General features: G+C 43.5%; 2 protein-coding genes across 5 annotated transcripts; one reads left to right on the top strand and one right to left on the bottom strand.

Annotated features, from left to right (window-relative positions):
• Positions 1 to 3,519: 3,519 nt before the first annotated feature.
• On the bottom strand, positions 3,520 to 14,521 carry crmp1 (collapsin response mediator protein 1). Of its 2 annotated transcripts, none has more exons than XM_037107954.1 (14): positions 14,036 to 14,521; positions 12,287 to 12,375; positions 11,930 to 12,114; positions 11,686 to 11,850; positions 11,092 to 11,153; positions 10,905 to 10,985; positions 9,787 to 9,855; positions 9,563 to 9,683; positions 9,296 to 9,452; positions 7,184 to 7,325; positions 6,920 to 7,090; positions 4,971 to 5,150; positions 4,560 to 4,725; positions 3,520 to 4,426 (listed from the first exon to the last, which is right to left on the bottom strand). In XM_037107954.1, the coding sequence occupies exons 1-14, from the start codon at positions 14,384 to 14,386 to the stop codon at positions 4,335 to 4,337; spliced, it is 2,031 nt and encodes a 676-aa protein (XP_036963849.1). In that variant the 5' UTR covers positions 14,387 to 14,521; the 3' UTR covers positions 3,520 to 4,334. The 2 variants fall into 2 exon arrangements, with proteins under 2 accessions (XP_036963849.1, XP_036963859.1); XM_037107964.1 differs by lacking the exon at positions 14,036 to 14,521 and adding an exon at positions 13,222 to 13,625.
• Positions 12,383 to 27,707, top strand: wfs1a (Wolfram syndrome 1a (wolframin)). 3 transcript variants are annotated; one of them, XM_037107943.1, is made up of 12 exons: positions 12,383 to 12,952; positions 18,371 to 18,907; positions 20,372 to 20,451; positions 22,243 to 22,387; positions 22,484 to 22,657; positions 22,925 to 23,002; positions 23,081 to 23,220; positions 23,332 to 23,469; positions 23,555 to 23,800; positions 23,930 to 24,208; positions 24,715 to 24,878; positions 24,987 to 27,707. In XM_037107943.1, the coding sequence occupies exons 2-12, from the start codon at positions 18,376 to 18,378 to the stop codon at positions 26,170 to 26,172; spliced, it is 3,162 nt and encodes a 1,053-aa protein (XP_036963838.1). In that variant the 5' UTR covers positions 12,383 to 12,952; positions 18,371 to 18,375; the 3' UTR covers positions 26,173 to 27,707. The 3 variants fall into 3 exon arrangements, with proteins under 3 accessions (XP_036963838.1, XP_036963824.1, XP_036963833.1); XM_037107929.1 differs by lacking the exon at positions 12,383 to 12,952 and adding an exon at positions 14,815 to 15,190; XM_037107938.1 differs by lacking the exon at positions 12,383 to 12,952 and adding an exon at positions 16,833 to 17,111.
• The last annotated feature ends 90 nt before the right edge of the window (positions 27,708 to 27,797 follow it).

The raw sequence follows: 27,797 nt of genomic DNA, 5'->3' as shown, positions 1-27,797 counted from the left end.
TGACAGCCGTGATTTGTGGGTAGGTGTTTTGGGCAGCTTGAGGCTGTAATTTTGAAACGTGTTATTACTTGTATATATTAGTAAATAGTACCAGAATGATGGTCTAGTTTTCTTGTGTTAGTCGCAATAGTAGGTTAAGAGATTTTTTTTTTTTTTTTTTTTTTTTCAGGGCTAAAATGCTCTGCAAGCCACAAAATCAGGCTTGACCATTTAACAAAGCTCAACATGGACACCAACTGGATAGAGGAGAGTGTTACAGCTTGAATAGCAGCAGTGTTAGTTAGAGGTTGTTGTAGACGCCGTAGGAATATTAATTCAGTTCCCCTACTGCTGTGAAAAATACTTGGAAATGTATCGGGTATATGATACTGGCAGAGTACTTAAAGGTTCAGTACATAGAATTTGTTTCACCATCTCCTACAGTGCCCACAAAAAAACACTCTGAAGTCAGTGTATCGTTTATCCATTCATGTAGGAACATGGGGGTGCAACAGGCCCAATTCCGAGGAAGGGGAACCTTCTTATCTGTAGCTATAAAAGCTTTGTTTCAAGATGATGGGAGCTGTATCGTAGGCAACTAGACTTGCTTCAGTTGCCTACATTACAGCACAAAGTTCTGATTCTTGGGGGGGCAGATCAGCTGAAACAGAGACACAATTCACCCTATTACAATACACTGTATCATCAAAGTTATTGAGAAGCTGTTATTTTAGGGAAAATAATGAACTGTTTCTTTAAATATTGCTTTTCATCCTAAAACAAACAAGAAATGTGCTGCCAGTAAAATGTTACATTCCATGTTCTGTTCACTTGAAATGACCATAATATCTCATGATAACACTACTAAATTACAACCTTATTGTCAACTTTTGATTGGATGTTAGCAGGTTTCAGAAGAGATATATTGTATTTTGTGTTTATCACATAGGAGCTGGATGCAGCTCAGATATGCACAGTAGGGATCCGAGGGACCATCAGTGGTTGAAGAAAAGCACAGCTGGCTCAGTAATTTGCCTGAATGCAGCCAGGTCCTTTGTTATTGCCGAACAGCAGCCCGCTCCTTTCTAGGGCTGGGAAGTCTCTATGTTGTTATGGCACCTGCTCAGGCTTTTCTATACCCAGAGAAAAAAACAAAAAAACTGTTTTTTCATTTTTTTTTTTTCCATTTCTGTGATTTCATGACCTGCTGCAGAAAATAGAAAGCCTGCATGATTTCAGTTTCACAACCTCAATATTACATTCCCTTGGTTTTCTCCCAGAGCAGATGGCTGCGGCAGCATGCAGGTCTCAGTTGGTCTCTGTGAAGGTGATGTTGTCTGGATTCAGTTCATCTGTAGTAGGAACCAGAAAGTGCTCTTTTCACATAAACAGACGGTATGCACTAAATAAAGAATATTTGAAGCTAGCAGAATCAAAGATGTTTTCACTGGGAAGATCCCATTACTGCAGGAATGTTAAAGTATGTAGAACTCTGTAATGTTTTAGAGCATCTTTTAACATTTTGGCATGTTTACATTTTTATTTCCCACACATGACATTTAAAATTCCATTGGAGCACACTGAACATCTTTATTTTCAGCTTTTTATTTTTATTTTTTTTAATGTGTTTGTAGGGCAACTTTACACTACATCTCAGTATAATGGAAAATTGGAAAAAGTTGAAAAAGCATTAGAGGTGGGATATAAATTACACATCTAAACATACAAAACTTTTTTATTTACATGTAGTTGATTTTCCTATTAAAAATACAGCATAATGTGGTGAGCATTAGCAGGAAACAGCCATTATAAGGAAGAGTGCATATTGACGTGATACTTAACATTATATTTATGAAACTGACGCATACGTTTTGAACAGACTCATCCGCTGAAGAGTTTTCCTTTGAGAAAACACTTCAGAACAAGTGATGCTAATCTCTGCCAGATGAAGCCCAGAAATTAAGTAAATTAGCCAACACTGTTATGGACTACAATAAAAGCAAACAGTCCTCTGGGACAACAGATGGATGAAGACATACTACAGATGTGGCACGATTAATTATATTCAGTGTTGGGACACACACGCATGTTCAAACTGATAAGAAGCAGTGGACTACAGTATGTAACTAGACTTACAGTTTCACTCTATTAATGCAACTTGGAGACTGGGAGTTTCATCTCATTTCATTTCATTACAATCATGGCAAATTACCTGTTGGACTATTTTTCGTTTCTATTTTTTGTTTCTCAAAATACTTGAATTCATCCACTAACTGTACAAGAATGGTAAACATTGACACGTGTACACTGCACCTCAACTAAAGCTCTCTTTGCACAAGTTAGGTCACAGTAAACATAATCAGTAAACTTTTTTTACACTCTTATATGAGTAAAACAATTCTCATTTGCCACTTAAGTGATTGAAAACCTCATATTATTCCTTTAACTACATGTTGGCTTAGCTCACAACGCCCTCTGCTGACCTTTTTCCATACCAGCAGAGGTGCGCTGTACTGTGCTCAGGTCTTTCAGCAGAGAATCAGGAGAGAATTTATTTTATAAAGACCAACTGAATTTTTCCATCCTTGGGTCAAACCACTTCCACAAATGTATCTTTTAATGTTGCTTTGTCAGAACAGTCTTTCAAGGATTTTTGAAATGGGACTATGCACAAACATAGAACTATATTCACTGTCCAATGTCACAACAGCCTGCATTCAGTCCTGATCAATGAAAAATTCTTGCACAGTGCATGTTTTGCCTCTGAGGTTGCTGATTTGATTTTTTTGTTTCGTTTTTTTTAAACATATGTTTCTTCCTTTTCAAGGTCAAGCTTATTCTCTGTTTCCATTTCAGCTTTAAACTATTCCATTCCCCCCTCTAAAACGTGTAGGTTGTGCAGACCATAATTTTGCAGACTCCTTGCCGGTTTCAATTTCGGCTCACTCTTTTATCCTTGTTTTAAACTTTTCCATGTTCAAACACAAATATTGTCATTGTTTTTCTTGTCCTTCTTGTCCTGTATTCATTTGAACCGCATATTTGTACCACAGACAAAGAAAAAGATACGGCATGAAAACAGGACTCACAGTCAGAGCCACACATATCGTCATGCTGAATTGTTACCATTATTTTTTTGACAACAGTCAAGTCTTTATTGATCATTAGTGGTTCCATTGGAGACACCAGACAACAGCAACAAAACAAAGCGGCATAGAAACACTAAACGTATCAAGAAATCATCCAGAGTCAATGGAATAAAACAAAAACAGCTTAGAAAGATTCTCGGTGAAGTTTTAAAGAACAGGGGGTGGGAGCTGAAGCCCTTTTACAGCGGTGATTTGAGCATGTCAGTACAGCAAGGATCTATTTCTGGCATGAGTGATTGGCAGAAAACTATCACACATACACACATTGTGAATCTCTATTAGGGAGGTACAACTTCATTTCGCAGTCCACAGCTGACTTTGTGTTTGTTTGATCTACTTTCACACTTTATAGGAGAGTATTTATTTGCATATAGTGTCTGACGGTGGAGAAGCGGTACCATTGCTTTTATTGCAGTTCACAGTAATCATGGAATGAATTAATGTGTTTTGGAGATAGTAACAGCTGGCTGTATCCCCAGTGAATATCATTATGTGTTCAAAGCATACATTTACCAGTGGAAGTATATGTTTGCGCTGTTGAATACAAATGTGCCTTGAGTACAATTTTGATGTGTTCCTCCATTGTAACAATAAACCACAAGTAGTGCAACATCTACAGACGTGTCCATGCAATATGTATAACTGATCCACTTGAGCCACACTAAAACAAATATTGCCCGGGTGTTAAAAAGCAGATGCAGAAGAAATCTGTCATTTTTTTTTTAGCTGTCCACCAGAGAGTGGGTGGAAAGGAGCACCATCGGACCCACACAGTAAGACGTGGGGTGTGAGGAAGAATTAGGAGGAGGTCATGCTCACAGGAAAGGAGATAACAACATTATGACGTAACACAGGGGTCACATTTAGATGCTTGGAGGGGGGTCCAACACTGGATCTCTGTGTGTGTGTGAGTGCCCCGATCGTGAGCCTGTGAGTTCTGTCAAATCTTTCTTTTTAATGACTCGGTTGATTGTAAATCACACTCTTCTTCTATAGTTGGAAGTATTAATGTGCTTCTTCCTCTGTGACCAAGGCAAACTGATGCAAGTCATAATGGTCAAAAAAAGAGTGCATCACCAATGTACCAAAAAAATACAAAGGTATTCATTCATGCCAGTGTGCTCACACTCTCAGTCATACGCACACACTCACACACACTCAAGAGGTGAAACCCCGCAACAACCACACTTTGTGCAGGTCAAGTGTTCAACCAAGGCTGGTGATGTTGGAGCGACCACCGGGGGGTGCTACAATGCGGTGGCCAGACCGACGGGGCATGTTGTCATCGATCTGTGCCCCTAGGAAACAAAGATTAAATTCATATATTTAGATTTAGAATTGCTTAAGTCCACATGAAAGGCTGCAACATGCATCTTTATAGGAGTCTTCAAAGAAGTTTGAAACTCAGATGTAATAAATGCTCTCTGTTACCTGACAGGCTGAAGTTGGACTGGTGAAGGTTGCGTATCGGTGGTGGCTGGTGAGAGGTGGGTGAGGTTTTGGCCGACGGAGAGGGTGTGATGTATTTGGGTGTAGGAATCACATCATACACAGGGCCATCATACATCCCACGAATAACACCCTGTTTGCCCTTCACCTGCACAGAGAAACAAATACAAAGTATTGATGATTCTCCAGACACAATGGTCCGTAACCCACCAGTCACAAGATTAAGGACTAATTGGTTCTTCTATGAATCAAATGTACTTTTTTATTTACTTTATTTATTTACTTTTTTTTTTAGGAGGTCCTTCGGAGCCTGAGGATGTCTGATTTGTTCTATTCTATAGATGTATTAGTACATTGCAAATGACGTCTGCAGAAATCATCTGTGCACTGTACCTGGTTCCTGAACTTAACGCGCTGGTAAGCAAGGTCTGGGAAGTGCTTGCGGGGAATAAATCGACCGGTACCCTGCTGAACCTGCAGCTTGCCTTCCTCGTAAACCACCTGACCTTGACTCAACACCAGCGCTGGACCCCCACGGCACTCCAGACCCTCAAAGATGTTGTACTCACCAGCCTGTGTGCAGACGGATTAAAGCACATACAAGACAAAGGATAAGAAAAATGGGTATTAAGCACACAGACAAGAGAGAGCTCCTTTATTCCCCCCCAACCATTTCAAACACTGATATCCTACACTGTCTCGCCTCACTGTGCTATTTCAGCAGGCATTGTATCAAACGGCTTAATACATGCAGTAAAATGCAGCAGTTGAAAGATGGGGGATGAATAAGTGAAAGGCTCGGGGCATTTACTGCGAATCTAGGGGGATGGGGAGAGAGATGGTAGCACAGAATGGGTGTGGGGTGAAGGGGGATTATACTCTGCCGGCACCAGTCCGGATTAGGGTCTTTGAGAGTGGCAGAACAGACTGAATACATTATCCACCGTCTAATATACTTCACTTTATTGTGTCACATTGCTCAAAGCAAATTTTCACCTCTGAGGCCATCCTGCTTAATTTAAACAGATAATTTTTTCTTAAATCTAAAAGGTTAGTTCACATAAAAAACAACAGACTTTACCTCTCAGGGAAACTGACTATGTGCATACTGCGGCAACGATTTTATTTGTCTAGCCTTTGCCATCCAAGTGAAGGAGGTGAACTGAATTTTGCAATCAAACTATCAAAAACAGCTGCATCCTGATATAACCACAGTCCTCAACGTTCTTCTCTTGAAGCATTAATGTTGTGAGCGCTATAAACTAACTTTTACTCACCTCTGAAATTGTTTAAAGGTGCAATATGCAATATTCTTTTGTCGAAAAGAGTTTAAAAATTAACAAAAACTAGACAGTTGTATTTCCTGCAACAATGCAGAGTGCTGACAGCTGCACCCAGTCTAAAAGCATCGCTGAAAATCCAGAAATATTATAAAACTAAAATTGCATTGCTTGAGTAGCATAGTATAGTAATTATCAACAGAACTGTTTTGACACTAAGACACTATCTATGTAGTGTGCTGCAGAGATATCTGCAGCATGGAGATACTGACCAGCTAGCCCTGGCGTGTCCTGGTCCAAAGCGTCTGTGCTGGTGGTGTAAATGACAACACATCCCCAGCGCCCTGAGCTTCAAGTCAAGGCCGCTAGCTGCACAACTAACAGCGCCAGCAAGGTAATGGCAGCTACAGTTAACAGCGGTTAGCAGTTACTCTATGGTTACTCTATGCTGCTCCCTATTTGTCTTGGGTGTAAATTGTCAACATATTGCCCACTTAATGGTTGCAATAGAAATCTCAGATTTCAGAAAATACTAAATCTGAGCAAAAACAGAAAAGAGGTACTCATCTACATAGCTAGAAGCCACTTGAAATAAATAGGAACATGTTTCCACATTATTTGGATGAACTAACCCTTTCAAAACAAATCCCAGACTCCACTTCTTTAAACATACTGTATAACCAGAGGTTGAGTATGCAATGTAATGCAAATTATTCAAAAACAGCCAACCAGTGCAGTATGGCTTCTTACCAGGCTGAATTGAACATTATATCCCAACTCAAAGTACACTTCAGGTTCCTCTTCACCTCCTGTGCGCCTCCTCTTGGTTTATATCCTATTTCACACTCCAGCATCTCCCATATGAAACCCTGACTCCTGCAGCTTTTCTCCTGCCTCCACTTCTTTATGCACTCCTGCTCCTTCAACCGACGCAGTACGTGAGGATCAGTTTAGTCGTCACAACATCAGGTACCTTACAATACCTTGCATTCCATTTGACAATCTATCCATCCTCCCCTTTTCTTTTTCCTATCCCTCTCCCATTTTTCCTTCTGTTCTCACCGACTGCTGGAGTTTGGCACTGATGGTCTTGACGCTGTCAGGGTCCCAGATGACAATGTCAGCGTCAGATCCCACCGCAATCCGGCCTTTACGCGGGTACAGGTTGAAGATTTTCGCAGCGTTGGTTGATGTGACTGCCACAAACTGGTTTTCATCCATCTTCCCCATCGCCTTGGGGGGGGGCAGAGAGGTGGCTGTTAAGAGACTAACCTCACACTCACAGCTACACACAGCAACACACAGACACAGATGCTCATTTCTCACCACAGCCTTGTCCCAGACAAAACCCATTCTCTCCTCCACTCCGTTGGTTCCCTCTGGGATCAGGGTGAAGTCATCTTTACCGATTGCTTTCTGGGAGGTGCTGTATGTGCAGTGAGCGCTGCCCACCACCTGGAGGTCCCCGCTGCATCAAGGCAACAAAATCATATGAGACTGTCAGTATATCACAGTGTGATTAACCTGTCAAATAGTATTGTATTAGTATTGATTAATCTGCTGATTATTTCATGATTAATCGATTTGTTTGGTCTATAAAACGTCCTATCATTCTTAAAAGCACTTTTCCAGAGCTCAAACCGACGCCTTCTAATTGCTTTTGTCCAGCCGATGGTCCTAAACACAACACAAGCCTGAAACAATTATCAAAATAGTTGGCAGTTAACTTTATTTCGATAAATAATAATGGAATCCCTACTGTTAAATCCATAATTTTCCTGTAAAGTTTTGAAGTGCTTTGAATTCTGAAATACATGCAGCTCAAAGGAGATTGGGCTGCATAAAAAAAAATCAAACACTTAAAGACCACATTCACATTCAAATTCGCGCAATCATTAAAAAGAGAAAGACATACATTTTCCACCATTAGCCACCAGGTGTCTTCGTTGAGCATGTGAGTTAAAGTACAAGTCATGTCGTGGCCAGAGGGCAGAATAACCAGCCAGCTGTACCAGTCAGAATGGTGCAACGCAGCTGCAATACCAGCCCCGAAAGCACTTACAGGATCATGTTACACAGATCTGCTGCATTATCCAAAAGTGGTCAATATATATACTCATTTTACACCTGAATATATAAGACAACGAATTTGACGTCACAAAGAGGTAATTTCTTATTGAAGTCCTTTGATTCATTTGTAAATTACAGTGATTACTCCATGATAGTGAGTCATGGGATCTTAGCCTTGATGCCATGAGAGTACTCATTATGGAGATAATGGGCCACACTGAAATGTGAGGAAACGTGTTGTTCTTTTGTTCGAATATCTGTGAAAAAGAAGCCTAAAAATACACCCTGCCGCCTCAGCAGAGGCTCAAACCTAACAGCAGTATCACACCACCGGTGTGACAACACGGACCCGCCCTGACAAGCTGGTGTTGCATACAAAAAGAGGGGAGGAGGAGGAGGATAGGAGGAATGAGGAAGAAGAGGAGCACGAAGGCAGTCGGTAGCCAAGGCAACAGATGATGAAGGATTCAAGTTCCTGCGCTATTTATGGAATCGGGGACAGTCAAAAGTGTACAGCAGGTTGTTCTGTGCATTGTGTGTATGTGTGCGTGTGTGTGTGAGTGTGTGTCTCAAGTGAAAGATGCTTTGCAATGAATTACAACGTACTGTTATTGATGTACTTCTACACTTTACGCTCAAACAGACACCTTCATCATCTCTCCATCTGTTTATCACTGAAGCTGCTCTGACATTGCGCATTACACGAGCAGCTGTTTGTGAAATGAATACCAAACTTATATCTGAGGGCAAACAGTCAGAGTTAGATCCCGGTGCTTTTCTCCTTTGGTGTCATCAGGCTGATTTGCATTTCACTTTCTGCAGAGGTTACAGCTAAATTAAGCCCTCTGTCTGCCCTCCCTCTGCACTAATGAGAAAAGTTTTCACATATCCCAGTGTTCAGCGTACTGCAGGCTTCTCAGAGGATTACCGCCACATGCTTTACAACTTCACAGCCTGGCATTAACCCTTACGCTATCTAAAATATGAAGACTAGTGACTGGGTAATCCGGACTCCATGAAAAAAGAAGCAACCATCATTACGAAATATCAGATCTGTGATGAACGTCATATAGAAAAAAATTATTGTTATTAATTTAAGAAACTGTCTTAAATACAAAGTGGAAGTTTTCATTCCAAATACAATCCACATAAGCATTTAGCTAAGCTTATTTACTGTCCTTAGATTCTGGTATCATTTAGCATAGCTTTCAGTTATTTCAAGTATATTGATTGATGTTTGTGATATCTTTACATAGAAAACCTAACATCTCACATTTTGGCCCTGATATGAAATAAGGGAAATAACCCCACAGCCATTCAGACTTCAGCTGTCTGCTGCTTCTGGGTCTGTTTAAATTTAAGACGTACCAAGCCAGCAGTGTGTGGAGGTGGTCAGGGGTGGTAGGGTCAGGACTCAGAGGCGGAGAGGTCACATAAGCGGCCGCTTTGGCCCAGTTCTTGCTCCAGTAGTGGGAGCCGTCAGTGGCCAGGCTGGCTGTGATCGCCTCCCCGAAAACTAGAGAGCCTGGATGAGAAAGACAGAAGAGAAGAGTCGTTTCAAAGAGAATCTGACACGTGAACCGATCGAGAGCCTGCTGGGTAATAGAAATGCGGCTCAGAGAAAGAGACGCTGACCTTTCCTGCGGGCCTGCGTGATGGTGTCGGCTGCGCTCTTGCTCATCACCTTGGTGATGTAGATGGGACAGTTCACACGGTTGCCAAGGGTGATGGCGCGGAACACCGCCTCAGCCTCCAGCTGCGTGTACAGCAAGTAAAGAAAACATTACAACCTATGGATGGATGGATGGATGGAGGGATGGATGGATGGAGTGGATAACAGGATACATAAATCATATCACCTCTTCAGGACGACTCAGAGGATGGCCCTCAGGTCCGGTGATTCCCATTCCAAGGATTTTTGTCTGCTCCTACAACACCAATGAAAAGAATTATCTTCATACCGACGACAATAACTGTCAGCCTTTACATACATTACTTGTCAAATCGTGTTTCACACGATTCATGTTTTAATGCCTTCGCTGGTGTCTCATGGGCATTAAATGAGGATTTTAACGGTCTGTCATGCTATCAAAGAAAATGAAGTGCTCATTGTAATCCTAGAATGGCGAGTTGTTGTGCTCCTGACAGCGCTGTCAGGAGAACGGCAAAATCTGGATGAAAACCAGACCCCAACCCCCTTTCTGCTTTTATTACATATATCATTTATTTTGATTAACTGTGGCTGGATCTTCTAAAGGTATTTCATCACACATCTCCTCATTTCTATCGCAGCCAGGATAACAAGTATGTCATTATCGTTCATCAGCGCCCCCATTATCATTCATTACCCTCATTAATCTTCAAATACAGTGTGGTTATGTGCCGTAATTTGTCCCCTCGATAAGGAGCTCCATCTCCAAGACCACGACTACCACTTTTCATCACTGCTGTCAGCATTGTCAGCACCTTTCACCCTCGCCATCTTAATCAGTGTTACATCACCATCGTTACTTTAATAACGGTCAACAGCAGTGGTGGCCTATGATAAAAGTGTCACGCCCAACATCAGCAGAGGATGGAGCAGCATTAATCCTCTCTCCCCCTCTATCTTTGGCTTTCTCTGAGAGCTGGGGTGTTATGTAACGAGAACATCTCTGCAGTGGAGGTTGCGGGGGAATATAAAGGTAATGGATTGGTTGAGATTTGGCTAAGTCATCATATATTGTTTGTTATTTCGCCAACCATTTATTCTAGTGTTTTTTTGTGTGTTATTTCTTCCTTTAAATACTGATTAGCAGAGCTTGAGTAACTCCACCATGTATTTCTATTGTCTGTGACAAGACAGGATACCCTGTCCGCAAATCAGATCTGCCTTCGGGCACAGACAAAGAAATTTGAACCTGAGCCTGCGGAGACGTTTATGGGATGCCAGTTGCCTACCGAGAGATAGAAATAGAGACGGCTACATAGCACTTACCTGAGCAATCAGGTCTCCGTTTTCAGCATGAACTAACACCACAGCACCCAGCTGCTTCAGGAAGGAGAAAGCCTCGTACAGCTGAGGAAGTGGAAAGAACAATGTGTGGATAAATAGTGACAGGGAAGGGCAGAAAGTCATACATTTACATAAGAAATTAGTCATTTGAGTGTTTGTGCTATAATACCTCAGAGTCCGACATCTGGTACAGGTCCTTATATGCCATGTACACTTGGAAGGAGTTGATACCTAACGGCAGTAGAAACGATGAATGTACTCAAGAAGGTAGTGAAGGGGACCTCAGTGGCAAGGACGACAAAGACGAACTGTGTAGGTGTTGCCAAAGTAATGTTTCATGAAACGCAGTAAATAAAGTCCTGATGAAGGGCAAACTTAAAAAAAATAAAAATACAGAAGCTGATATACAGCCTTGTCTGCACAGCGTGTTTATGTCTAACATCTGAGCCAAGAATTACAACTCTTCACCGAGACAGCTGCCTTGGCTCGGTCACTGCATTATGTTGTAGCTCCCCCAAAAGAAAAGTGATTTTTTACTTAAAACAGATTACAAGCGTCAATTTACACACTGCCACCATGACAGCGCCATGATGAGGACAATGGATTTCCACTGTGACTTCACTGTAAGAGGATTCAACGCCGGGCCAAATTGTTCCTAGCTCTGTCCCTATTGTTCTTGTAAAATGTGTCCAAAGTAGGGATGAACACGAAGAACTGCAGTACTGACCACAGCTCTGGAGAACACTGGAATAACTAGATGTACCTTTCTCCTGCACCAGCAGCTCCAGCTCATCTTTAACGGACTCGTTCCACTGAGGGATGTCCACGTGGAGGGAGTAATCGCAGCACGCTTTCTTGTCTGCGGCCTCCTGCCAGTGCTCGAACGCCTCCAGAAGACTGTCCCCAGGCTGGGGGCTCACATGGTCAACTGAGAGATGGGAGAGGTCAAAGGTTAAGAGTTCAGCCAATATTTTATTCAACAGCCCGTCAGAGGCATCCACACTCACTGATCATGGTGGTGCCCCCGGCAAGCGCAGCCTTGGTGCCCTGGAGGAAATCATCGACAGGCTGTGTGCCCAGGAAAGGCTTCATGAAGCAGGTGTTGACATCTATCCCCCCTGGTATCACCATGCGGCCATTAGCCTCGATCACCTTGACCCCTCCGGGTACGACCAGATTCTCCCCCACCTGCCTGCCAAAGGACAATGTGCATACGGAGACAAGTGGGTGGGAGGAGAGCGGGAACGATGGAAAAATGCAAAAATATGGGTGTGGAAGTGAAAGTGGGATTGTCATTGACTGCAAATCCAAATTTTTACACGTCTTCAGTATTTTTTGACATCATTGCTTTCTTATATACGCACTTGATGAGCCCATCCTCGATGTAGACGTCTGCATAGAGGGACTGGTCGTCGTTGACCACCCGCCCTCCTTTGATCAACAGCCTTTCACTCTGCAGGGGAGAAGCAGGGAGGTGGGGAGAGAGAATTCAGCCATGACATTTTGATATATTGCACAATCAGTTATATAATCCCCGACTTCACAGCAATATAATCACACAGTGCAGTCGATGAGGGGTTGGCAAGAAATGCACAAGTGCTGTGCATGGGGTGGGGCCATCGGTGCAGCTTTTAATTACATGCATAACGTGTTTATAAGCGCTGATAATTTGGAAGAAAGCTTTTAAACCGCGTCTCCCTCAGACCGCCACATCTCTGTCCACACCCTCCAGCACCAGGCAGGGTGCCTGGCAACAGCATTAGGAAGATGTTATGTCTCCATGGCAACTAGTGATCAACCCATGGTGCGAGATGACGGCAGCTGACAGCCCTGCTGAATCCTCAGCATCTTTAGCCAGTAAGGGTGCCGAACAAAAAAAAAGTGGGGATAATGTTAACACGGCCTGACGCGTGTCTCAGTTGACTGTCTCTTTACAGGACGCCATGTGTGAGCTGAGGGGGGGCGCCTCTTTGCACGGATCCCGTCTCGTCGCCACCTTTGTGTGGTTCTGTGCGTGCCATTGTTTCCAGGTTCGACCGTCACGTCAAGCGAGTTAATCCCTTTGACAGGCGGCGGGATGAGACAACACTGGGCGAGAAAACGCACTCGATTTGACACACACACACACACATTGACGATTGTCACCTCTCTGGTTTGGGATTGCTGGTAGGAAACAGTAGAAAGGCCTTCTGCTTTTTGCCGCTTCGCTAAGAATTTAATCCCCTCTCTGCCGGCACTGGCGGCGGGGATTTGCATACACGCGTAGAGCTTCTCCGCGGGACCAGGCCGGGTCGCTTACCGTCAGATGGGGGACGCTGTTCCTCCCCTGGTGACCGGTCCCAGACATGCTCTCTGCCCCCGGGGTTGTGATGACTCCGGCGCCCTTCGCTGCGCTCTGCGCCCCCTTCGCCTCCCCCCCTGGTGTGAGTTACTTGGCGTTTCCGTGTGCTCGGAGATGGAGAGCGCCGTCCAGGCTGCGCGAGGATGCGTGGAGCGCGCGCCGTGAGAGACAGGTGACGATCCTGTGCGTGCGTGCGTGCGCGTGCGTGCGGGAAGGAAAGCTCACACCCACCCCCTCCTCTCTCTCTTCAACACGCGCGCACACGAGAGGCGGCTCACGTGAGAGCACAACAACAATACAGCGAGGACGGCCGCCTGCCTCCGGCCGGTTCAGCACCAGACCCAGGATCAGCGTCGTTTAACTGTACCCGCATTTGCATATTTTTGGAGGATTTTGGCCGAGCTGCGCGGCGACGTGAGGCAAAATGGCCAAACTGCAATGCAGCACAAAAGTTCATCATTTATGCAGCCTGGTGTATTCGTGTCACAAGCAAAACTCCTGAGGGGTTCCAGATTAATAAGGCTCCTCCGAAACGAAACGAGGCCAACATGTAACTATCTGCATACTAAAAATAAATTATTCACATTCAAGCCTTGAGTCGTTAAAACTACAAGCCTTTGTTCTTCCTCCAGGCTGTTTATCCGACGGTTTTCATTGCAACTAGTGCGTATATCATGAACTATTTACCAGGACGCATGACCACATCATCAGAATTTTAACCATAAAGACAAACAAAGAGAGGGGGGGGAAAGAAAAGAAAAGCAGGAGCCACCTTCCCATCCGGGCTTTCCTTCCCAGCTGAGCATCTGGTCTCAACACCGGGCCGTCCGTCGTCTCTCTCCCCGGGCGGGTGGCTCGGTGACCCCTCCCGGCCCTCGCTGGGCGTCTTCCCGACGGGCTCACCTGTGTCCAAGAGCCTCTCCCGGCTCCCGCTCCTCGGGGTGCGGCTCCCTTTCCTCCCCACCGCGTAGTTGTCGAAGTCTATGGTCTTGCTTTCGAACGCCCCCTCCACCGAGCTGAACATGCCGAAGCTTTTCCTCTGGTTGGGCCCGGTGCTGATCGGCCCCGCCAGGTACACCGGCAGCTCATCCTCCCGGTTCCACTGCCTTCTGCAGTCAGACATTGCGGCTTCCACACGGGGAGACGGAGACTTTCCCCACAACCTGAAAACGATGGAGACTGCAGCCTGTGGCTTGTTTCACGTCTAACCGGGTCACAGACAGCCCCGCCTCTCGGGTGCGCGCTGATGCTGTCAACTGTGAAAACCTCTCTCTCTCTCTCTCTCTCTCTCTCTCTCTCTCTCTCTCTCTCTCTCTCTCTCTCTACCTAAGACTGTTGCCTCCACACACGCACACACACACACATAAACAAGCGATGCAGTGCTCCAGTTTTAATAAGGAGGTGTGTCAGTGTGAACTAGTTTGATAGTTGGTCACCTGCCGTCCCCCTCAAAAGACGCAAAAGAAGGGCAAGTCTCTCTTCCCTCTTTGGATGTGGGGGGGCGGGGGGGGGCCTGTGCGTGAGCAGGTCACGGCAGCATCAACGGATTAAACCAGCATGTGCAGCATGTGTCATCTTAACCCACATCTGGAGGCATAGGCAGATTGGTGAACGCTGCCTTCAGAGGTGTTGCACTGCGTGACACGAGAAGAGTGAACCTGCAGGTGAGACTCTGGGCTGCAGCAGGGACGCTTTCACCTCGTCTGGACAGGAGCCAGTGAGCTGCCCGCTCATGGGATGCTTGCTGATGCGAGCCGACAGTGAGAGCTTTAGTTTGTACCAGGCAGCAACACTCTTTGTCCTTGTCACGGCTCATGGGGACGAAAGTGGGAGCTGTCCTTTCAGTACTGGCACAGTTGGACAGCTCCCAGAGGAACAATGACCCAAACACGAAGCCCAGCACCAACGCGACACATGGAGCCTGTTGGTATGCATTGCAGTGGCACGGTGCACAGGTGTAAACACAGTTTTGGCAAGATGTTGGATGTATTTACAACATATCTAACGCCAGGTCCACAGCCTAAATAGCGCTTATCATTAGGATATCATAAGTGTACACATGCGCTTAAAGGTGCCATATGCAAGAATGGCAAAGCTGTCAAATTCAAACTCCAAACAGATAGAGGGCAGTGTTCCACCAGAGTAACTGCTTGTGAATCGTGCAGCTATAGTTGTCTGGATTTTGAGCTCAGAGCACCGGGGGAGTGTTGGTGTTGTTTACGCCACTGACACAGGAGCTTTGGACCGCTGGACATTTTCAGGTTGGAGACGGGTGGGGGACCCAGTAGGAAATGCTCAGGGGGGGCAACACCGGAGCAAGCAAGCTACTGAGCAAAAACATCAATGGACAGCCAGATTTAATGTACGTTTTATGTCTACTTTAAAAGTTAAAAAAAAAAAGTAGAGGTGACATTCTTACAGGGATCAAAGTGAAAGTTTATATATATTATATCTACCTTCATCAGGTAGGTTGATGAAATAGTTCACCTGGTGAAGATCATTCCTCATGCAGGCTTCTGAGGTTTGAATCCACCATGTGGCTTTTGCCGTATGGAGTAAAATTTGACTTTGAATTTGACCCACAAGAAATGAATACAATTTTGTGACTTAAGTTAAGGAGGTTTGAAATTATATTGTAAAAACTTTCATTTTGAAGCCTGTTTTTTTTCTGTTTTTTCACTAGCTGATGGGACCACCTCCAGTTCTCTGTCCTGATTGGATAAAGTGGGCAGGGATACCAAAAAAATGATTTTCTCTTTTATTGTATGAGCGGAGACACAGGGTTTACTGACCAAACACTGAAACAGTGATTACAGTTTGATTATGGAGCTCTTTAAAACTTGTTTTAATCTAAAAAAAAAACAAAACAAAAAAAAACAGCAGCTTTAAGATTTGAACATTTGATAGCAACCTTGTGGCATATTGCACCTTTAAATAAAACATGAAGTAATCCATGCGTGACTCAAGGGGTTCAGATGCATGGATTAATGCAGGATGTGTCACAAACTCCTATTTCCCCCTGTTAAGAAATGTCACTATGAATATGTGATTAGTTAATGCTTAATGGATTATCAAGTGGTTCACATAAACCTGCATTTACTTCAGGTTAATTTAATTGCCAAATCCAAGGAGAAGCTGTCACCATAAGGAAAATACAGCTTCTTATTGCCATGTAATTGAACGTATTCAAGGTAACTGTGAGTTAATGTTCAGTAAATGGTCATCCAATAAGTGTTAACTAATCACATGAACTCATAATTTCTCACTGGAGACCTGGACTTCGTCATTACCCTCCACTCTGTTGAGGCTTGCTGAGGACTGGCACCATATGGGAGAGAGTCAGGCTCGATTAGAGGAGGCCCACATACAGTGGCTTCTGACCTGGAACCCCATAATCTACTTAAGTGGTGAGACCATTCAGTGTAGTATAACAACAGATGCAGCCCTTCTAAACCCACTATTTTAAAAGTGTATTATATTATATTATATTATATTATATTATATTATATTATATTATATTATATTATATTATATTTGAATACAAAAAGAGAATGATTGATATGAGACAACTGAGTAAACCGTCAACCAACAGGATCAGTTTCACATTTGAGGGACATTTAATTCCTCCTATTAGCGAAGAGTCTATTTCAAGAGGGCAGGCCGTGAGCCTGCGGTGTTGTTGACGGTCGGACACATGAGAGTTGGAGCGCAGTTGCAGCGTGCGTCTCTGGTTTCGCGGAGCTGCGTGGAGTGCGTGGAGCTCAGCATGGACGACAGGCACAGCGTTTAAAACCGGGCGGACAGTTGACCTTTTATATCCCGAAGACATCGGTTCATGCAGTCAACAAGTAAGGCTTCTTCATTTTGGGATTCAGAGCTTGTGCCGGCGCAGGTTTAGTGTTTGGGAGCTGACTTGACACTTGAAGTTCTCTCGCGTGTGCAGGACGAGGCAAACCCCAGGCAGTCGAGATGAGAGGTTATGACGATGAATAAACACATTAATCCCAGTGTAATCTTACTGCTCCTTGTTTCCCGTTGGTTCTGAGAAGTTCTGAGATCTTTCGGTCGGGTAAAAGTAGTAATACTACAACACTGAAAGTGTAAATATAAGTCCTGCATTCATAATTGTACATCAGCCAAACTCAAGTATCGGCTTCAAATTTGGCTTGAAGCTACTACACTCTCAGTTCAACACTGATGTCTGTATATGACCTAGATAAGAGAAACCAAACCATCAGCAAGAAGATTTCTATTATCTACTATTTCTATTCAGTTTTAATTAATTGTGTGCCCACTGTAAGAGCCTGTGTTTAGATTTTCCCAGGCAATATTACAGTGAGTAGTACATTAGCCAGTTAAAAAAGAAGCAGGAAGAGATTTTTCTGAATATCACTTTATTTATTTATTTATTTTTAAATTGTATTTTGTGGGTTTGATGGTGGAAACACTACCACTTATCAACAGAATACCAAAGTTCCTTTTAGCAGCTTTAAAGCTTTAAAAATAAAAGTACTTCAAATGCAAAATGACCCCACTCACTGTTGTGTATAGTCTATATAAATGTATTAGAATAAGGAAAGCCTATTGATAGAGCTATATAGAGCTATTAATTACTGCTCAATGTAAAGTTTGATGTGTTTTCTTTAAAGTGATCATGTGTTTAACTTGTAACTACAGCTGTGTGATATATGTCATGAAGTAAAAAGTGCAACATTTCTCTCTGAAATATATATATATATATATATATATATATATATATATATATATATATATATATATATATATACACACGTACATATACACATAAACAAGTATAGTGATATACTCACTTAAACTATGTGGTACTTGAGTAAATGTATCTGTAGTTACATCCCGCCAGTGTTTAACAGACATTCCAACCAGAGGATCCCTGATGTGTGTCATATATGCTTCCTTTTAAAGTAAAGGTGTAAAATATTCAGAGGAAAGGATCCTCCAAGTTCACACAGTCCACCTCACACTGTGTCTTCTTCACTCCACTTTTAGAAATTACCTTAATGATTTCACTGCAGGGTAATGGTCGTCATTAGTTGCATGTTGAATCACTAACAGCCGTTTTTTATTCCAGGTGATATGGAGAAGGACTCTCCGTCAACCCAGACTGCTGGGTCATGCCCTGTCCTGGATGGAGCCTCTCCTCCCTCTCATCCTCCCAAACCTCCATCCTCTGCAGAAAACACCACAGAACCCAGAAAATCAAAGTCCTCTCCCCCGCCTGCTCACGCTATCTCTAAAGTGATGGATTCCGCTCCCTCTTCAGAGGGGTCAAAGTCTCCTGCTGTGTCCTCTAAACCCGCCTCTAAAACGGCTTCTACTAAACCCTCCCCTCCCGCTCCAAACAAAACTCCACTAGTCACTTCCCCTGAAAGCCCCACGGCTCAAATCCCCCAAAATTCATCCTTTTCTAAGCTCTCATCGGCCTCCTCTACATCCCCTAACACTCCAACAGATTCCACGTCTCCTTCCTCCGCTGCTGCCTCCACAGCGCCTCCTGCTGCTCCCTCCACGGCCCCCGTGAAACGCACCTTTGCCTCCCTGGCCAAGCGGGTGATAATACAGGAAAGACTCAGGAAAGCTGAGGAGGAAGCGGACGATGAAGAGGATGGTAAATATGCCTTTATCTTGAGTTTGGGATCACAAACTCTAATCACAGGCTCATTGCTGCATTGAGGTGATGATCCTTGTGCTATGTTTTGGAGTGGTCTTTCCATGTGTGACAGAGTAACCGTGCTATTGAATGAACAAGCCTCTTGGTCAGAATAGAGATGTACCCTTGGCACCTCTGGCTACGTAAAGATTGTCAGCCAAAAATAGAAACAGTTAACAATTTATAATTGAATATAGTTAAACAAAATAAAGTTATTTTTATTATCCAGTTATTAAATTCCGTGTTCGACATTTGAATCTGTACTTGTTAGACCTCTGGTATTGCTCAAGATAGCTCCACAGAGCAGAAGAGCACAGATCGCCTCGTCTCTTTTACTGTATGACGGGCAGGTTGACAGTAGCAAACATGCAGACAAGTAGTTTTCCAACAACTTGTCTTCCATTTTGCCAACCATGCAACACATGCTTCGGTGAACTTTTTTTTAGCATACTAGCAGAAAGGCTCTGGGGATGTTAGATTGCTGGATGGTCGGTCACCACTTTGGTTCTGAAATCTCCCTACAATGGTGAGATGGTCATTAAATGCTGTTCGGATGTTCGTGGTCCCTAGACAATGAATCCTGATTTTTTTTCTAGCAATATATTAACCACTTTTTACTTAAAGTGAAGTACCCATATATCTGTTTTATGTGATTTCTGCAGAGAAACTTATATTATTAATGACAAATTTAAACATGGATTCATTTGCTGCAAGTGAAACAGGCAAACTGGTCGCACCAGTAAGAGTTTTTTTGCGGCACACGAGACACCGACATTTAAAATGTGGCCACAAGCGAAGAAGCTGAACCGCTTTGCTTAAAGGACACAGAGGGAGCGGTAACAGCAATCAATCTTTTCGCAACGGGGCAATCAAAGCCATGGAGTCTTGGCACATCTCTGCATAGACAGACAGATACACAGACGTGTTTAAAATGCACTAACTCTCACACCTACCCCACCTCTGACCTCTTGTTACTCTCATGTTGCGAGATATACGCAGGTGGGATTTGTTCATTGCTGGCTGTGAACACAGTGCTCGTCTGAATATCCCGGGGGACAGAAAATTTTGATCATTGAACAGACTGTAAAGCCCACTGAGGCAATGTGATTTTGGGCTATAATACATAAATACATTAAATGCAATCAGTGCTGCTATAATGCTAAAATAAGTGACTGCAACTGTTAACACGTTTCTTAAAAGTATCTTATAATCTAAAAATAAATGTGTTTATGATGCCATTAACACACAATAATATCAATAAGCACCTTTTAAGGCCATAGAAGTGCCTTATTACTTATTAACCACCACCATGCATATTTGGAAGGGAGTGATTCAGAGAGTAGTTTTTTGATCGATCGGGATGCATTTGTGTGCAGTTTAATGCATCTCTTCCTCCTCCTCCTCCTCCTCCTCCTCCTCCAGATGAAGAGCCAGAGGAAGATCTGTCCGTGGATCAGATGAAAGAGAAGGCCGAGGCCGGCGATGCCAGGGCTCAGACCCGGGTGGGTGAAAGCACATGCACACAGGCTGGCACTTGGCATTGTTTTCACTCCTGCTGGCTTACGCAGTCTAGTTGTGAGTGCGTGTCTATTTTCGGCCGCTTGGAAGACGATCCCAGGCTTTCAATATCAGACACCAAGATATTGTCCCACGTACACATCATTTTCAACGCTATTACGCAGTATGGCAGCACCGCACTGTGTTTGCACAAGAAGTGATGAGATATTCACATTTCCTTCACACTGAGTTCTCCGCCAACAAGCACAAATGTAAAAAGAGGTTCCTGCAAAAAGGGAAATGGAGGACTCGAGGTGGAAGATGAGCCCAGACTTTTTGCGTTGAAGACTCTTCAGCGGTGAAAGGGTAAATTCCAAAGTGTCTGGTTATACAGCGTGAACTTTCCAATGCTATATGTCATGTATTAGCACATACGAAGCACCTAAATAACCGCAACGGCTGCATTTAAGTGAACATGTCAAGACAGGTGACCATGTCAGTACAGCGGTTGGACATACTGTACATGCAGTGATGGTCCATACATCATAATAGAGGAGCCACACATCACAGTCAGCACAAGTCATACACTAGGAATCAGTGTGTTTTTTTTTTGTTTCTGTACGAGCATAGTCGCTTTTATTCCCATAATCTTTTTGTTGTGTTTAGATGTTTTGATGACACTTTTTAAAATGGAGGCCACTTAAGTAGATTTATGAGGTTGCATGACACAGGCAGGACTATATTAATGCTGAGCCACTTCATATCAAGACACAGCTCATCCTCCCACAAATAGACGCATTTTGATGATAACTGTAACCAACCCTAACCCTGAGGGGGGGAGTTATGAAATGAAAGTTAAGATTAGAAAACAGTCACTTGATACGCCACCGCAGCCTCTGCTGCCCAGGGGACACCGATGACCACACGGACAGGTGATTATGGGTTGTGTAGTCATCTGTCCGTCACTGTGAACTGTTTTGGCTGTGACGAAAGTAATTATCTCTGGGTTTCTGTTTCTGGATAGACAAGTTACTGTCAGATTAAAATTTGGAATGCTTTCTATTGAGTTAGAGGGAGAAACATTAGGTGAGGCTGTCTCAGAATGATCGGGGTTGGGGGGGTGAACCACCATGTGAATCTAAATTAAATTTCAAAATAAAATGGACAATATTGCAAACAGTTACACTGCTGATGATGTGCCACATGGTTCCTATTCTTAAATATGCTTACTATCAATGATGGAATGTAAACAAGTACATTTACTCAAGTACTGTACACAATTTTGAGGTACTTGTACTATACTTGAGTATTTCCATTATCTGTCATTTTATACTTCCACTTCACTTCATTTTGGTTTTAAATATTGTAAACTTTAGTCAAAACATTGAATTGATAAAATTAATTAGCCTTCCTCTTTAAATTGGTCTTTACTTTGTCTGAGTGTAAACATCAGTAGTGAGCAGCATATAAATAATAATGTTACAAAGATATAAGCACACATATAGAATTACTTATAGTCTCACAGATTGTATATAACATATAATAGGTCTAACTGTTTGATATAATCGCATTAAATATCTAAACACAATTTAATATGTTAAATAATTATATCACATGTGATGCAATTATCTAAGCTAATGTAATGATTCATGTAATAATGTGACAGATGTTTTGATTATTCCAGAAACTAGTTTAAATTCTAAACACGTGCACACTGTACAGGACATTAAAGTTCATGTCTAATTGAATGAAGCAGCCACACAGGCCAAACTAATCTCTTCTCTTCTGTGTTTCAGCTGGGTCAGCACTTCTTAATCCTTGCTGAAGAAAATGAAACAGAGCTAAATAATTGTCTGGCTGTTAATTGGCTGATCAAAGCTGCTAAACAGGGAAGAAAAGGTGCTGCCAGAATTCTGCAGCGCTGCTGGATCCAGAGAAAAGGTTCACGTTACAGAATTCAGTGCTTGTGTGTGCATGTTTGTGCATTTGTCTTTGCAGTTCCAAAAACGGCCCCTTTCTCTGTGGACCCCTTGACAGGAATCACTCCGGAGAATGAGGCGGACATGCGTAAGTTGTCGACGGAGAGTAAGTTTGAGTTGGCGGTGCGTAAAGCGGCCATGATGATGTACTGGAAACTCAACCCGGAGAGGAAGAAGAAGGTGGCTGTGGCTGAGATGCTGGAAAATGTCAGCCAGGTCAATGGAGTGCAGGGTAGGGTGCACACACACACACACACACACACACACATCAACACCATTTTGAGTATTTTTTGGAATTGTGACACCAATCCTGTCTGATGTACTACAGGCTGCCCAGGGGGCAGTAACATGTTATTATATGATACCTAAATATCTCATGTGTGGCCCTTTGTGATTTCAGTATCTGCAGCTGTCGTGGTGAAGAATATCACATTACATACAGCCCTCCAGCCATGTTTTCTAACTCACTCACCATGTTGTGCTCATTTCTCACCAACAGGTGGCACTGTGAACAGAGTTTCTGCCCCGACTTCAGGCCAGACCCAGAAAGTATTGGAGAGCATGGTCAGCAAAGAGTGTGAGTATCCCGAGCAGAGAGAGGTGCTGAGAATATCACGTGTCCTCTGGTGAAATAACCTGCTTCCTGTCCTCTCAGCCACACACCTGGTGGACCTGGATGACTTTGTTGAGATGACTCAACAGTATGCACAAGGCATCGTTCCCTCTGCGCCCCAAAATGACAACCAGGTCACAGCCAAGACTAAAAGCCCAACAACTCAAGACAGTGGTGGGGAGGTAAAACAGCCAAACTACACAAAAATAGAAATGATCTGTCATCATAAAGACAGAGATGTCATTTTATTTTTTTATTCTAACAATCCAGACTAGTGTGTGTTTGTGTTAAAGCACAAGGCTGACCTGGTCCCGTCAGGATACAAGAAAAGCCACAGAAGTTCTTGGGGTTTTGGCCGAAGTGGGATGATGCTGGACTCTAATCACAGCGGGGCCATAAGAAAAGCCATGGACATGAAATCACGCTTAATGGTATCTTAATCATATCTAGTATTACAATTAATTAAATAATTATCACATGTATTCTCTGATATATCTCCTTATTAAATGTCTACAGATGCTGCAGTACCCGCTGCATGCCTTTATGGACATGAAGGAGCACCTGGTGGACTGGGCGTCGCGGGCCGGCGTCCAGTGGCTGAGCACGGTCATCCCAACGCAACACGTCAACGCACTCATCTTCTTCTTCATCGTCAGCAACCTGACCGTTGACCTGTTCGCTTTTGTCATCCCTCTGCTCGTCTTCTACCTCTCCTTCATCTCCATGATCATCTGCACGCTGCGAGTTTTCCAGAGCAACAAGGTGAGTAAAGCCAGGGACTCTTGACTTAATAGTCAAGTCATAGAACTCTTTTCCTCACTACCATAAAGCACATTTAATGTAATATTGTTTGTCCCTCTGAACATCATTGTTTTTACCTTGATTTTGCAGACCTGGGAGAACTTCAGAGCCCTGACATCTCTGCTGACACGTTTCGAACCTGGCCTGGATGTGGAGCAGGCGGAGACCAACTTTGGCTGGAACAACCTCGAGCCGTACCTCTATTTCATCCTGTCCGTCTTTTTCATCATTTTCTCCTTCCCTGTAGCTGACAAGGGCTGGATCCCCTGCTCTGAGCTCTCTACTGTGGCCATCTTCTTCACTGCTGTCAGCTACATGAGCCTCAGCCCCACCGCTGCCACGTATGCACGCCGGGCAATGGTCATAGAGGTCAGGGTTAACATTAAATATGTGTCAGTCACTGTTTTGCATGTTTTATTGCTATTGGTCTTTGGGCCGCCCTGCCCTGCATGTTTGTTTATCTGATCCAACATTCTGCATATTAATTCCCCAATGTATTTACTTTCCCCGTTTAATTTATTTATTCATTTTTAATGTATTCATCTCTTTGCATATTTAGATCTTTATTCATGAGTTGTTAATCCTTTGCATTTTCTTCCCTGTTTATGTTCATAAACATGAGCATCTCTGTGTTCTCTTTCTTCATTTCCATGCATTACTGCGTCATTATGCAAATAAGGGGGGCTGCCATTCAAAGTGTGTCATCAATTAAATGGCACCAGTAACTGTTGGAAGATGGACCTAAAAAGCCTGTTAAAAAGTTTGGCCTTACTGGGTAAAACCTGCCGAAAAGTGGTAGTGATTTTATTATTCCGATCTGACAAGACTTGATTTCAAATGTCAAAATGTCTGTGTGTACTTTTTCCTCAATCCAGGTAGCATCATCTCTGTGCTGCCTGACCCAGTTCCTGCCAGAGCACATGACGGTGCTTCGTTTACTAGGACGCACTTTCGCCACGCTGCCACTGGGGGAGTCAGTGGTGCTGAAGCTCAGCCTCCCCTGCCTGCTGTATGTTTACCTCTTCTATCTGTTCTTCAGGTGAGCAGAAGCATCTGGGCCATGATGTGCTTGCTGAACAACAGATTGATAGGAAAAATAAAATTTTTAACTTTCTTTCCCATTCTTCCTATATATTGTGTCCTCCAGCATGGCCCAGATGCGTGGTTTCAGGGGGACTTACTGCTTCCTGGTTCCGTACCTTGTGTGCTTCATGTGGTGTGAGTTCTCGGTGGTGCTCCTCCAGAATTCCTCCGCTGTGGGTCTCATACGCACCTGTGTGGCCTACTTCCTCTTGCTGTTTGCCCTGCCGGTTCTGGCTTTTGGCCTCGCCGCCATGCTCTTCATCCAGCTCTTCAAGTGGTTCCTCGAGCTGGAACTGACGAAGATGATTGTGACCCTGGTTGTCTGTGCGATCCCTGTGACCCTGCGGCTGTGGACGCGGTTCAGCATGTCCATCCTGGACGTCTTCCGCTCACTGACCCACCGCGGCCCAGTCAAACTCATCTTACTCTGCATCTCCATGGTGATCCTGTTGTTCTCTATATATGTGTACCATGCAGAGGGACAGAAGGTGTACAACTCCACCCTAACTTGGATCCAGTACAGCCAGGCGTGTGGACCACCTGCCTGGGAAACTAAAGGCATGGCCAGGACAGAGATCTTCTGCAGCCACCTGCACGGACACAGAGTCACCTGGACTGGGCGTTTCAAGCACGTTCGTGTGGTCGAGACAGAGAACGGGGCACAGTCGGTCATCAACATGTTGCCAGTGTTCATGGGGGACTGGCTGCGCTGCCTGTATGGAGAGAGGTATCCCAGATGTGAGCCAAAGAACACCACGGTCGCAAACCTAACAGCTGCTAATCTGGCAGCCAGTTCTGCATCAACGTCTACGTCAGTGCCCATACTGCTGCAAATGCAGGAGGAGGAAGAGTTGTGTCAGATCAAGGCTCTGGCCAAAAACACCTGCCATATCAAGCGCTTCGACAGCTACCGCTTCGAGGTGACGATCGGGATGATCCGGGAGGGAGGCGTAGATGATCCAGCCAGGGATATAATCCTCGTGGCCAGCCATGAGTTCAGACAAGTTCTGCTCAACCTAAGTCCCGGTCACATGGTGGAGTTCAGCACCAAGCTGGAGGGCCGTCTAGGAGCCAAGGCTCCGGCCTTCGAGTTGAAGGCTATCCACTGTCTGGACTGCGTTTCGTCACTGCTCTCTGGAGGTCGGCAGGTGAAGATAGAGAGAGACTGGAGACGCACCACAATGAGAGCCCTGAAGTTCGCGTTTGATTTTTTCTTTTCGCCTTTCCTGTCGGCAAAAATCCCTGCCTGAGAAGAAAGACAGTGCAGCAGAGGTAGCAATGTAGTAGTAGTAATGACTCAATTGAATCTCTTGAGGAAGCCATGCTGCCTTTTTCTTTTGATGTCATCATGTTACTGATGTAACTTATCGTATTGTTTACAGTTTGATCTGACATGCATCTACAGCTCATGTTTAGGTTACAGAATCTAGGATTTAATATGTTTACTACTTCCTGTTAGTGCATGAGTTTACAAAGTATTTCTAAAGCGGCTGAGTAGCAGTCAGATGCCAATTTACTATTTGCAGTGTAGTCTCATAAAGATGGACACTCACCTGCAATGTGATGGTTCCAGATTATATGCAAGGAAGCTAACGTGGGCGCTACCTGCTTCTTAATGACTAGAGATACTGTACAAAAATAAAATATTATCGGATGATATTTTTATTTGATAGAGCAATGTTGCTGCTGTCTTTTTGTATCAAGGAACTTCTTACGTGTATGGGGACGATGGCATGTACGGTATGTGTGTACATATGTGTGTGTATAACATTTTAAATGTACACTGACCTGTTTATATGTGTCCATTACATTAGTTATGTGGTAGAATATATAGTATCGCTATTCATTCATAGGGATTTATAGTGCATTGGTAATGCTTTATGACTCTACTCATGCTGTGTTTCTACATCAACAGCCATAAAACACCAAAGATATGAGTCTCAATTAATTATACGTTCAAGTGTCTTATAGATGCTCTTGATTAGTGATAAACTAGAGGTTCAGTGACAAGGCTTATAATAAATTATGACTACCTTTGCATTTTTATTATATTATGATGTACTATGAATGCCGCGATAATGAAGTACAGATCTGATCGTCACCAAATACATTTCTTGCTCATTTAGTCGATATTGTCTTGCTTTGTGGTCTTAAAACATTCTTGTCTTATTTTGATCGATATATAATATATAATATTTATGTTGGAATGCCAACCAAAAAAGAAAAAAAACACTGATCCGATTGTTATGTTTGCAGTGAGGCTGTCTTTGGTAAAATGATGCAGCTATAGTGTTTGTTTCATGGTTTGTGTCTCGCACTCAGACACCAAAATGCCAAAAAGATGACACAACTTGTGAGAGGGATCACTTCTAAATGTGATTTTTCTTTTTTATATAAACATCACTAGACTTAATAGTCTGATAAACTAACTCAAATGAAAACCAAATAAGTCCGTTAATTCCTACAGTTTATTAAGAAAACATTGAACAGGGTTCATTCCATAGAAGTAGAGTGTCGGTATTGGGAATATTTGCAATGACTTGTTTAGCTTCACAGCACAGAGTGCCTTTACACTGCCTTGATGTCATTATTTATTTAGTCACAGTTATAATTACAATTGTGTCACTTTTGCATTGAAAGCCTTAAATGTGAACACCATACTTACCTGTGAATAACAATCATGGGTGTGGAGCCTGCATACTGTGAATTAGAGTGCCTTCTTTCTTCAGTGACGAGTTTATGGGAGCATGCGATGACTATTAAAGTGTTTGTCTTTCAAACAATGCAGCTTTTGGCTTGTTATTGTGCACAAGGTCACACGGGTAAGTTATTTATCATTTCCCAACACCGGGGTTGCAGAATGAAACTTAGGTTT

This window comes from Acanthopagrus latus, chromosome 1, assembly GCF_904848185.1.
Source record: "Acanthopagrus latus isolate v.2019 chromosome 1, fAcaLat1.1, whole genome shotgun sequence".
Lineage (NCBI taxonomy): Eukaryota > Metazoa > Chordata > Actinopteri > Spariformes > Sparidae > Acanthopagrus > Acanthopagrus latus.
Note: the sequence above shows the minus strand (reverse complement) of the source record. Positions and strands in the feature narration are given on the sequence as shown.

What these genes read in the sequence shown, in the direction of transcription:
- crmp1 (XM_037107954.1), bottom strand. Translation starts at nt 14,386, where the DNA reads ATGTCTGACTGCAGAAGGCAGTGGAACCGGGAGGATGAGCTGCCGGTG. An exon ending in GCTGCTGGTGCAGGAGAAAG is followed by an intron (nt 11,154 to 11,685) that starts GTACATCTAGTT and finishes TACTGCCGTTAG; the next exon opens with GTATCAACTCCTTCCAAGTG. An exon ending in GTGCCAAACTCCAGCAGTCG is followed by an intron (nt 5,151 to 6,919) that starts GTGAGAACAGAA and finishes GTCTGCACACAG; the next exon opens with GCTGGTGAGTACAACATCTT.
- wfs1a (XM_037107929.1), top strand. Translation starts at nt 15,142, where the DNA reads ATGACCCAAACACGAAGCCCAGCACCAACGCGACACATGGAGCCTGTT. An exon ending in AGCGGACGATGAAGAGGATG is followed by an intron (nt 18,908 to 20,371) that starts GTAAATATGCCT and finishes CTCCTCCTCCAG; the next exon opens with ATGAAGAGCCAGAGGAAGAT. An exon ending in ATGCCAGGGCTCAGACCCGG is followed by an intron (nt 20,452 to 22,242) that starts GTGGGTGAAAGC and finishes TCTGTGTTTCAG; the next exon opens with CTGGGTCAGCACTTCTTAAT.